We start from the raw sequence: 12,283 nt of genomic DNA, 5'->3' as shown, positions 1-12,283 counted from the left end.
TAACCCATGATACAACAAATATACATCATACCTGCAGTCCACTTATACCTTTAACATGTACATAAACAAACTACATCAAATGTATTCCCATACTTCTGCAACACAACTGTTGACCACTTCAAGATTTAGCCAAATCCAAAGCCAGCTGTTTACAAAACATATTGTACACTCGATACTATACCCAGCTTGCATAAATGTGTCAAATATGTATGCATCCCGGCATAGCAAACAGAACGAAACATATAACATCTTCAAATGTACAATGACCAACTAAACCTGCCAAATCTATTAGCTTGAATTTGACCTACACTGTACCCTTAATCTACAATGTAATCCAAACATAAATGTATTTACAGCATGGAATTCAACCATACACACATACAGTTTTGTACCACTTCTGGATGATACTGCATACCTGTGCACCAATGCATATCAAGTATCAACATAAAATATAAAATCTTATTCATACATTTCTCATGAACTCTGTTGATATGCTTATTACAGATACCCCTATTTCTTTCAAAAAAAAATATGCATCCTTCCAGTGTTGCATTTCTAAACAATACTGTTTTGAGCAATACTGTATATCACCAAATTTTTGCACAAAAAGGGAACAACAAAACAAAACGTAATTAAAGTGGGTTAAACATGAACAATAAAACGTGTTTCAATGACTATTGTCCATCAAACCATGTATCAACATAACCCAACCCGAACAACATCAGTGTACTGTGTAAGTAACCAAACACTGTGGTAAAAGTGCACTGACCTTCTCTGTCATTTCTGCACAAAATTATTGAATCTCTTGAGATCTAACAAACATAATCTACTTTATCTACAGCCTTGTGAATGCCACAGCCATCTTAATTCACTGACTCACTCTGGATGGTCTCTTGGCCTAGAGAGTGAAGTTGCTTTGCACTGCAGTATACCTGAATACCGGTATACAATTGTACATACAAAACAGCATTAAAAAACCTGTATCACCTTTCCACTGATTGCCAATACAAATACAACATAACGAAACAACATAATGAAAGCAAACTCATGCTACTTACTTTACAATATGGCACTTGTGGTAAGAAAATTTGCTTGCCACTGAATAAAAATGACATATGTCACCATGACACACATAAGATACATTTTCATGTATATGCGTTTCTCATGTCTTCTTATAACTCAAATGCATACATATGTATACCTATGCGGGTATATAACATCATACTATGTACTGACCTTTAACACACTATTTGTGTATACAGCTGTACTAAAATCAATACCATCTTTCTTTATATATGCTTTGCCAAAAATCAAAATCTCTTCCCTTGCTTATAACTTATCTTGAATTTGACAATATTTCCACTTGAACAACAAGCCTAAATTTAGAATGTCTCCCTTTTGGCATGTTTGGAATTTGTAATGTTCTAAAATAGGCTAAATACACAATATACTACTCATTACATTACTGGTTAAAGAAGAATACAACCAAACAAATAAGCAAATTCTGCTAAGCATTTGTCTGTATCCATCACATATCACATGGCAAAATGCACTATATATGACTAGACAATACCATCTGTGCATAATCATACAATTATAAAAAACTACCGCATACAAATCACATCAATGCTTTATCAAAACACATAATGATGTATACCAGGTAACGAAACTGTACTTGCATACAAAATTCAACTCTTGCATCTGACGAATTGTTCATGTGACTAATTGGCTCCTCATTTGGTCTATCAAATCCCATGGAGTCCAAGTCACATCATAATATCTGTTCGCACAGTCCGTCCAGGCTTGACACAAAATTGTTCACGGTCCAATCACAAACCAAGCTTTACGATCAGTTCCCCTTCAGCTGGTTGACTTGATTTGTGACGAAACGCAATGTGAATTCCTGTCGGTTCGCGACACAAATTTTGTTCCATGTAAAAAAAATACAAAAAAGGAATTACTCATTGTCAAAACACACTCTATACTAACCAGAATTTGTTATCACAATATCTTATCACCTTTACTTGCGTATATGTATCCGGATCTCCAATTTTTACACACATATGATCACTGAGAGTATCGCGAAATTCCAGCAAAATGTTCCATCGCGATCGAATGTGTAGATCTGCAAAAACAGTCATGAATCTCCCTCTAAAAGGAGACACAGCTTGCTGATTGGTCGCAGATAAACACCAGTCTTGGTCTTCACCTCAACGCGACGGACAAGGCCTTCTCTGTCAGGTATGGTTCGCTGAATTCGTCCCATCGGCCAAACGTTTCGTGGTAGCGTGTCATCGACGACGAGCACAACATCTCCGACCTGAATGTTTCTGTTGCGGCACACCCATCTTTGCCTCTCCTGCAGTTGCGGCAGGTACTCCTTCAGCCATCTCCTCCAAAAGATGTCCGCCATATATTGTACCTGTCGCCATCGACGTCTCGCATAGATATCGGTCTGCCTAGTGACCGATGGGGGCAGCAGGGGGGTAGACTTCAACTGCAACAGATGATTCGGTGTTAGAGCTTCCAGATCGTTTGGGTCGTCAGAAACTCTAGTGATGGGTCGACTATTGATGATACTCTCCACTTCACAGAATAGCGTCTGCAAGCTCTCGTCACTCATGACTTGCTGCTTCGTCAGGGAGAAAAGAAGCTGCCTAACCGTCCTAATCTGTCTCTCCCAGACTCCCCCATGATGAGATCCACCAGGTGGATTGAAGGTCCATTGGATGTTTCTCTGTAACAGCGCATTATTAAGCTGGTCCAAGTTCCAGCTCTCGATTGCCTGCCTGAGTTCTCTCTCAGCGCCGACAAAATTGGTCCCATTGTCAGATCTCATCTCCTTGATCGCTCCTCTGCGTGCCTGGAAACGTCTTATGGCAGCAATACATGAGTCTGTGTCTAACGAGTCTGCCTTTTCAATGTGTACAGCACGTATGGTAAGGCAAGTAAACATCACTCCATATCTCTTTACCATACTGCGTCCCCTCTTCACCTCCACTGGTCCGAAATAGTCCACACCAACATGTGTAAACGGTGGTTTGTCTGGCATCACTCTGTCTTTTGGAAGATCTGCCATTTTTTGCTGCATCAGCTGCCCTCTGCGTCGTCTGCACATGACACATCTTCGCAACATTTTCCTCACAGCTGAATTGGCACCAGGCATGTAGTACCTCTGCTGCAAATTGGAGAGAATGTAATTCCTCCCACAATGTCCAGAGTTCACATGAATGTTTCTCAGGATGAGTTCCGACACATGGTGACCCTTTGGCAGAATCAATGGGTGTTTTGCCTCCATAGGCAAGGCTGCCTTACTCAATCTTCCTCCGACTCTGAGCAGGCCATTGTCAAATGTAGGATCAAGCTTGTAAATGGAGCTTGACTTCTTTACTCCATTTCTTTTCCCATTGACCTTTGACTCTTCTCCTCTCAGTGTTGCAATTTCTGGAGCAAATGCTTGCCCTTGGACGTAGCGGAAAATAGCCTCCTCAGCATTTTCCATATCCTTCGTAGTCAGCTTTGTAGCTTCACCCGTGTCATCCCTCTGACCCCTCTTTTTCATTTTCAGCATTTCTTTCAATTTCAGCATCCATGCCACTGCCTTCCTCATACTCGTCCAGTCTGAGTAGTGAGACAACAGCCTTCCAACAGGGTCAAGTGTTTCATCACGTTCCTTTGCATTTGTCACAAAGGTACTCTTTGTCTCCCTCAGGCATGGCTCGTCACATTCAACATCACAAGCCAAAATCTTCCTTTTCAGCTCTGGGTCGTCTGTACTTGCCATGACCAAGTTCTCTGGTTGCGCTGGCCACATGCTTTCATCTGCATGAAGAAAGTCTGGACCTTCCTTCCACAGTTTCATGTTGAGGAATGGTGCAACTCTGCATCCTCTAGAGCACAGATCAGCTGGATTGAGTGCAGATTCGACATGTCGCCATTGGTTCACTCGCGATCCATCTTTAATTACGGCGATCCTGTTTGCCACAAAGGTTTTGAACCGTGCTGTCTCACTTCTGATGTACCTGAGCACTGTCATGCTATCAGTCCAAAAATATGTGTCATCCACAGGTACATGTACACCAAGCTCCTCCTTTACCAGCCGATTGATTCGCACTGCTACTGTCGCAGCTGTTAGCTCCATTCGAGGGATGGAAATCTGCTTCAAAGGGGCTACTCTTGCCTTGCTCATCAGGAAGCTGCATTTCACTTCGCCCTGGTCGTTCACTGTCCTGATGTATGATACAGTGCCATAACCTTTCTCGCTGGCGTCGGCAAAGTGGTGGAGGGTGATTGACTTCGCTGCCCTGAAAGGCCCCGGCATTAGACATCTAGGCATCTTGAATTCTGACAGATGTGGGAGTTCCCGTTGCCATGTTTGCCATTTCCTCAGCAACTCTGATGGGATAGGTTCATCCCACCCTAGTCCCAGCCGACACAATGTCTGTAGAAGCTGCTTTGCTTGCAATGTGACTGGAGACACACATCCAATGGGGTCAAACAGAGCACAAACTGTGGAGAGAATTCCTCTTCTAGTAGGTGGTCGTTCTTTCATCTGGATTTTGAATCCAAAAGCATCATCTTCTGTGTGCCATAACATGCCAAGTGCTCTCTCGGTTGGCATTCCTCCTTCCTCAAAATTGAAATCCTTGACAACCTTCGCTCTCTCCTCAGCTGGGATCTGCTCCAGGACTTCTCTCTTGTTGCTGTTCCACTTTGTTAAGTGAAATCCCCCCTTTTGACACGTCTTTGTCAGCTCTTCTGTCGTCTCAATTGCCTTTTCCACTGAATCGGTAGAATACAAGCAATCATCGACGTAGAAATTACGGTGAATGATTTCTACTACATCCCTAAATGATGACTTCACATGCTCATCCGCCGTTCTCTGCAATGCGTAGTTTGCGCATGATGGAGAAGAAATAGCGCCAAACACATGTACGCACATACGATACTCGATCAGCGGCTGTTGAAAGTCCCCATCCTTCCACCACAAAAATCTCAGGAAATCTCTATCTACCCTGGGCACTAGGACCTGAGAAAACATTGCCTCTATGTCAGCCATGATGGCTACCTCTCCCAGTCTGAATCTTGTCAGCACTCCGAATAGACTGTTGGTCAAATCCGGCCCCTTTAGGAGTTCGTGGTTTAGGGACGCTCCATGATATTGCGCTGAGCAGTCGTACACTACCCTCAGTTTGCCTTTCTGTGGGTGCAGGACTCCGTGATGTGGCAGGTACCAGACTTTTCCCTTTGTCCCTGTCAACTCCTGCTCTCCTATCTTTTCAGCGTATCTGCTCTGAATTGTTGTCTCCATGCACTCCTTGTATTTCTGATGGAAATCAGGCTGTCTTTGGAACTTCCTTTTCAGATGTTCAAGTCTCTGTTCGGCGAGAGGCCTGTTATTTGGCAAGTCTATCTCCCTTCTGAATGGGAGTCCTATCTCATAGTGCTGATCACGAAGCCTGATCGTCTTTCCTACATCTCTCAGAAATTTCTCGTCCTCTACGGAAATCTCCTCCTTGTCATTCGACAGCAGCTCTGTAAAATCTGTGTTGTATAGACTGCTCAACTTCTCTTGAATGTCATCCAAGCCTTTAACCTGAGCTCTATGCGGGGTGATCCACTGTCGCTTCCTATTGTCATGCCTCTGACATCCATACACCATCCATCCTAATCTTGATTGACACGCGAATGGCCCACCATCTTGGCTGCTGATGACTCGCAAGGGCTCAAATGCCTTTGGCACATTGTTTCCTATCAATATGTCCACTTCAGCGTCTATCTCTGGCATTTCTACTTCCTGTAGATACGACCACTTCTCCAAATCGACCTTTCTCGGGATATCGTCCTTGGATACGGGTATAGATGCCCTAGTATAGACCTCAGGAAGGGAAAAGTCATCTTTCCCGTTGATGTTGCATATTTCCAGATCATGTAATACGTGTGTTCGTACCACCTTCTCATCAGTCATGGTTTGCAGATGTATCATCCTTGACTTTCCTTTAACCTGCAACCTTTCCTTCAGTGCTTCAGTGCAGAATGTCCCATTGCTGCCACTGTCAATGAAGGCATATGTGTTTACTTCTCTGCCAGTTGCCCTTGATCGCACCACCACAGGAATAATGGCTGGCTGTGCATCCATTGTTACTCCACGATTCGTCATCGAGCAAGTATGGTTCTCCACAACTCGTGTTCCTTCTCCATTCCTTGTTGACTGCACTCCAGTGTCAGATTCCCTTTCTTTCCTTTGAGTTGTTTCAGATTCAGCATTCTCTACCTGGCTCTGAGCTTCAGACTTCCTCTCATCTGAGTGTGCAGGATTCCTATGTAGCACTGTAGGGTGATTATTCTGACACAGCTCACATTTCAACCTTTCTTTACAGTCCTTGGAGAAATGAGATCCTCGGAGACAAGCAAAGCATAAACCCTTCATGCGACAAAATTGCACCTTCTGATCATGGGGCTTCTTGGTGAAAATTCGGCAGTCTGTCAGGTGATGATTGTCCTTGTTACAATACAAGCACTTCTTCCTTTCATCATTCTTTAGAACAGTGCTGAAACTCTGCCTTGGTTTTGAAGGAGTAGCCTTGGATGGGGTAGCACGTCCCTCGCCTGACTTTGGTGTTCCTGTTATATCACCATACAATGGGTTGTTTACAATTCGTGATTGCCTACTCACGAAACGCACCACATCAGCAAATGTCAGGGGTTCTTCATGTACTTCCTGTATGGTGTCGACAGTGTACCTCCATTTGTCTCGAAGCTTGAATGGCAGCTTAGATATCACCATCTTAATGTGCTGTGTGTGATTGATTTCTTGTTCAAGCTGCAAGTCCTTGGCCAAATTGCTCAGCTCGGTCACAAATAGTGTGTAGCTCTGTAATCCTTCAGCATCCTCATTCTTCACGTTTGGCCAAGCTTCAGCTTTCTTCATCATTCTGTCGAGGACCTGATGCTTATTACCAAACTTCTTCCCCAACAATGCCTTTGCCTTGATGAAAGCCTGCTGATGGTTGTCACCATACATACAGCTCCTCACAACTTCATTAGCCTCACCTCTTGTGTACTGTTCCAAGAAGTACAGCCTGTCTGAGTTATCGGTAGTCTTGGATTCAATCACATGTTCAAATGCCCTCATGAAACTGTGGAAATACATGGGATTTCCATCAAAGGGTTGCACATTCCTCTGTGGTAACGATGACTTCATATGACACTCCAACAGAAGCTGTGTGAGTTGATTTTGCTGCATCTGTACCTCTGTCAAGTGACTGGCCGCATTTACATCTGCTCTTGAATCTCCTTCTGCAGGACTGCCTGTGATTGGGTTTGGTGTCTGGCTATGAACTTGCACTGGTGTTGCTGGAATGGGATTAAAGGCTCGAGGGAATGGTCCTTCAAACTGCTTCATGGCGTCTGCCTTTGCAGTAGCTGCAGCAAGTTCTATTTCAACTTCCATTTGTTCCTTTCTCCTTAGCAGTTCTTGTTCCTCCCTTTCGAGGGCCTGTCTCCTCTTCAATCCTTCCAACTTCACCATCAGTTCTGCCTTCCTCCCAGCAGCCTCCATGAGCACACTGGTCACGCTGGTCTTTGAATTACCTGATGCTTGTGACACACTATCCATAGCATGTACCTCATCACACTTCGTTGGGGGCGGCATTGCTCCGTGTGACTCCTCAGTCTCTAAATTTGTCCCAGGGAAATCTGAATCTACTGGCATCCATGGATCCATGCTCTGCAGAACAACACTTGGTTGCAGTGAACCATCTAATAACTTCGAACTTGGAATTGGTTCCTCCATTTGTGTATCTCCAACAAAGCTTACCAGTGTGTGAAGATCAAATAGGTTCTAGACGAGAGAGCCTCTCACGTCCTTCCTACTATTTACTAGTGATCCTGCCTCTGAATGTGGACCTGATGTGCGAGATGCTTATCCTTCATCTGCTACCTCTCCCATCTGTATTGCAAAGTTCTCAATTTACTTTCACAACTACTGGTAGAACCTTCTTCTGATCTTGCCTTATATCATAGATGGTCCTCCTCCTTCCTATTTGTTTGAAGTCTGATCCTGTCTTCTACCTACTTCCTGTGCAACCCAGTAGCTGTTCCTCATTGCGCAGCCTTGCCTCTATGACTATGATCCTCTTTCAAGGCTAATTCTGTTCCATATTTATGTGCCTTGGTTTGCATTTCTCTAATCATCTTTCTCATTTTTTCATTTAGGTTCTATTGTTGTTGATGTGCAATCCATTCCACAATATGCTGTAGGTCTACATCTGACTAGAGTGTACAGTTCTTGGGTCTTGTAGTCAAATACCAGATAGTAGATCCAAAATACCATATCCAGACATAAGTCCTGTCTCATATCCTTCTCCTTGGTATCATTGACATTAGACTTTTAGAGTCATAGACTTGGTCCCACATTTCAGTCTCTGGACAGAATGCTTTGTTCACTCAATATGTTTTCTACTGCTTATTTCATCTTTTATGAACTCATCTTATTAGGTAGGTTCTGTACCTGTACCTAATTCTATAGAGTACGATAATATTTCACAAGACGTATGCCTGCCTTTATCCAGCAGGGCAAAATGTACACTGCACTGTATTCTAACGTTGTTAGTGCCTGTACAAGTACTCACAGTCACACTCGCAGTTCACCTAGCAAATCCAAACACTGAAACCATTGCCATTGTCATTCCATTTGTTGCATCTGACTCTGTGTTGGCTCCAGTTGAACTCGCCTCAATGTAACGTTACTCTGTTAGACCGTCGAGGGTGGGTAGTGACCAACGTTATGCTGTCATCATAAATGCCTTGACTCGTTGAGAGTTGAAATGTAGATTTCTAGCAGTTCTGATCCTCAATATCCAACTCAAAATCGTAATAACTGCTACTGCTAGACCTGTCCCTTTAACTCATCGAGTCATGAACTGTGCAGCTGAACAGCTAACCAAAGTTTCCTTTAACTAAGAATGTACGCGCCGAGGTCCTATGTGTGATCTTGTGACTTTGTGTATGTTGTCCACCATTAAATACACATGTTCATCCTTCCTTTCAGCTGTTCCTTTCACTCTCGACGTTTCACGTACACACAGTCACAGACGGTAGGGGGGTATTCGCCGTACTAAACAGCCACACGCCTACAGGCACCTTACACGCTCCCATATACTGACATCGATGTTTCTTCCGTGCTATGTAACAGCATCCTAAACCTCCTAATAGCTGTACTGCGCACCAACACACTGTTCATCGTGCACCACACCGTTGATTGTCGTACTCACATGCGACACACGCAGTGATAGTAATCACAGATTTGGATCTCATCTGGCGGTCAAATGAACAATTCCCTTCCTTTTATTTTGATCCAAACCAAGTGGCAAATATCACACAATATGAGCAAAGAAAACAACGTAAGCAATGAGAGGTTAAAGGAAACTTGTAGGTTTCCACCCCTACCTCTGGTTCTCTACCTTCTGCTCTTCATGACCCTTTTCCTGCCTATCTCTAACAGCAGTCTTCACTTCACCTCTGAAGCTCTTTTCTTACCCTGGCGCCTCACCTCTCCTCTCTCCCTAACAACCAACATACATGTGACTTTTCCTATGTTCAACACTAGATGGCGCAAATGAAACAAATGCATGGAACGGCTCCTACAATTTATTCCAAGCTTCAATTAGATTTCCAATTTACTTTTTGCAAGATATTGATGACGACGTCGAGTTTGCATGCATCGTAGTAACGTAAGTCTCGCGAGACACAGGAAAAGTGTCAGTAGACGGCGAACAAAACTACAGAAATACCACCTAAGGCAAAGCCGAACGCGATGGCGATGACATGTGAAGTGGAAACACACACACACACACACACACACACGCACAAACACACACTCACACACGCGCATACACATACCCATACACACAAACCCGTTGTTATGTTTCTGGTTGAAGGACGGCGTCCCATTCTCACGTTGTAATCTGATTCTGTGGTTAGCAGACGACCATGCCAATGGTACTCTGTATATACTGTGTAACAGTACGAACTCAACGCCTAACTGCGAAGTCCACGCACATGCGTACAAAAACCAACTTGTACACTGATAGTCTTTGCTCAAGTGACACAATGGGCAATTTCGACGCGTTAGGGTTACGGAAAAAAAAAATCGCTCCCCGTGCACTTTACCGACCCACAAGCGCAGCATGCTGCATGCTCGAGCATAAAGCTAGATAGACAAGCCCGCCGAAGCGCCAGCGAGAGGTTGGGCAACGTCGTCTTTCCCAGGCACGTCTGGTACATGGTAAAGCTATAAAACCTGACTTCGCGTCTTGTTATAAACCATCTGAAAAATCAAAGGATCAAAGGTATGTCAGTGTAGTGCAAATCCTACAATAATTTGCAATAATATGGTTTAGCAGGGATTTGTCGAAACCATGCACAGCTCTGTCGCTGTACAGAAGTGGGTTTGTTGATGCGCCAGAAAGTGTCAATATTATGTAGATCATAGAGTCGTGTGTACCAGTGTGTACCAGTACCAGGTACTTACAGTACTTGTATCATGTGAATGGTGGATCGCTCATCCATTTGTTCGGTAGGAGAAATTCCAAGGGATCGTCCTACTTTTGACCGATCGCCTATCTCAATAACTCATTCAATGCACGAATGACAGTGTTTCCACTAGTTACTACAAATTTATGTATTACCTAGTCTATCACTCTTCTATTAACATTAACAATTCTGTTTTGTGGAAAATGGCAAAGTAAATTTGATTCTTATTTAAATCTTAAATTCGAATCTATTTCTAACGTTAGGCAAAAAATACAGAGCGCTTTAGAGCTTAGAAGTTTGTTCCACTCAGGTATGAAATGTCTGGGCAAATGCAAATTTGTCGATGTTGCCCCTACCATGCCCTCGGGGGGTATGTTTGGAAGCACATGTCGTGATTTTTCCTGTTTTTGGATGAGTTACTTATAAAATGATATATTTCTTGACTCAAGTAAAATGTTTCTGTATAGTTTATTTTTTTAGGGCAGAATTATAAAACATGTCAATTTATTTCTTGTTTTTATTAGGCCTACAACAGTTAGTGTTTTCCCTGTTATCCCCAAGTGTGCGCTGGGATACATTTGTAGCAATAGAGTCTACTGCAATTTTAGATCAAATATAACCCACCCCTTCTAAACTTAGAATAGATTTTCACTTCAGTCTGGTTTCCCATGACCTTATCCCACATAGAAATCCTAGACCTGGTTACATGTACCCATTCCTTTACTTGGTACCCCCCCCCCCCCAAAAAAAAAAAAAAACAAAACAAAAAAACAAAAAAAAACAAAACAAAAAAACAACAACAACAAAACAACAAAAAACAAAAAACAAAAAACAAAAAACTTATATGTACAATGTATGTCTGCCTCGCTGTCCACTGGCACTAAAGTAGGCCTACTGTACATTTGTCCAGATACGTGATATATAAAACACTTCTACTGCTAGGTTCGATTCTTGAGTCTAGCAGGGTAATGCAAGTTTTGTGTAATCTACAAATACTGTCCTCTCTGGTTGGAAAAAACAAGTGAAACAAAAAAAGAAAGAAAAGAAAACCTGGCAAATCACTCTATTCACGTCTGAAAAGAAAGTAGGCTAATTTGATGACCTGTGTCTGCATTTGTTGTGATTCACCTGCACAAAAGAAAAAAGATCCCAATTCATGTTTTCATTGTAAAGGGCAACCCTGGTTAAAAACGTAATGAAAAGGTCCACCTCCGCACGCACCCACCCAAGAAAAACGGAAATAGTGCCGACCCCATGTGGTCAGATAATGTTCATAATAATATTGGTTTGCCAGAGGTGACTAGCAATACAATCTATTTAAGTCAGAAAATATATCAACCAAGCACCTGCCATGCAAAGAATTACTAGGCGGCTGTACTGTTCTCTTTTTATTAAAAAAAAAAAAGAAGAAAGAAAAACAAATGGTTGAACATATATAATATTACATTGGTTCCAGTGATGATGGTGATGATGATGATGAAACAACATTTGTATGGCACCATTTATCTGTAGAAACATTCAAAGGCGCCCAGCTCCCAAAAAGTGCAATGGCTGCAATCAAGTATACTGTTTGTGTGTTACTCACTAGAGCTAGCTTGAGGCTGTGCTCTGTGCTTACCTTGTTTTTTGCCCCTCGGGTGGCATGTCTTTTGACATCATCATGAAATCTCGTCTCTGGAAAACTAATGTTCACATAACTTTGACTGTTCATATTGCATTGCAATATAAATACAAAGAATTAAGACAT

General features: G+C 42.7%; 1 protein-coding gene across 1 annotated transcript; it reads right to left on the bottom strand.

The window, feature by feature from the left end:
* Positions 1–2,137: 2,137 nt before the first annotated feature.
* Positions 2,138–7,654, bottom strand: LOC139711720 (uncharacterized). Its single transcript, XM_071623578.1, has one exon. It carries the CDS (start codon positions 7,652–7,654, stop codon positions 2,138–2,140), a length of 5,517 nt encoding a protein of 1,838 aa, XP_071479679.1.
* Positions 7,655–12,283: the final 4,629 nt, after the last annotated feature.

The sequence above is a fragment of the Diadema antillarum genome, unplaced genomic scaffold (genome assembly GCF_040938485.1).
Source record: "Diadema antillarum isolate AM-2024a unplaced genomic scaffold, OU_Dant_1.0 seq00001696_RagTag, whole genome shotgun sequence".
NCBI lineage: Eukaryota > Metazoa > Echinodermata > Echinoidea > Diadematoida > Diadematidae > Diadema > Diadema antillarum.
Note: the sequence above shows the minus strand (reverse complement) of the source record. Positions and strands in the feature narration are given on the sequence as shown.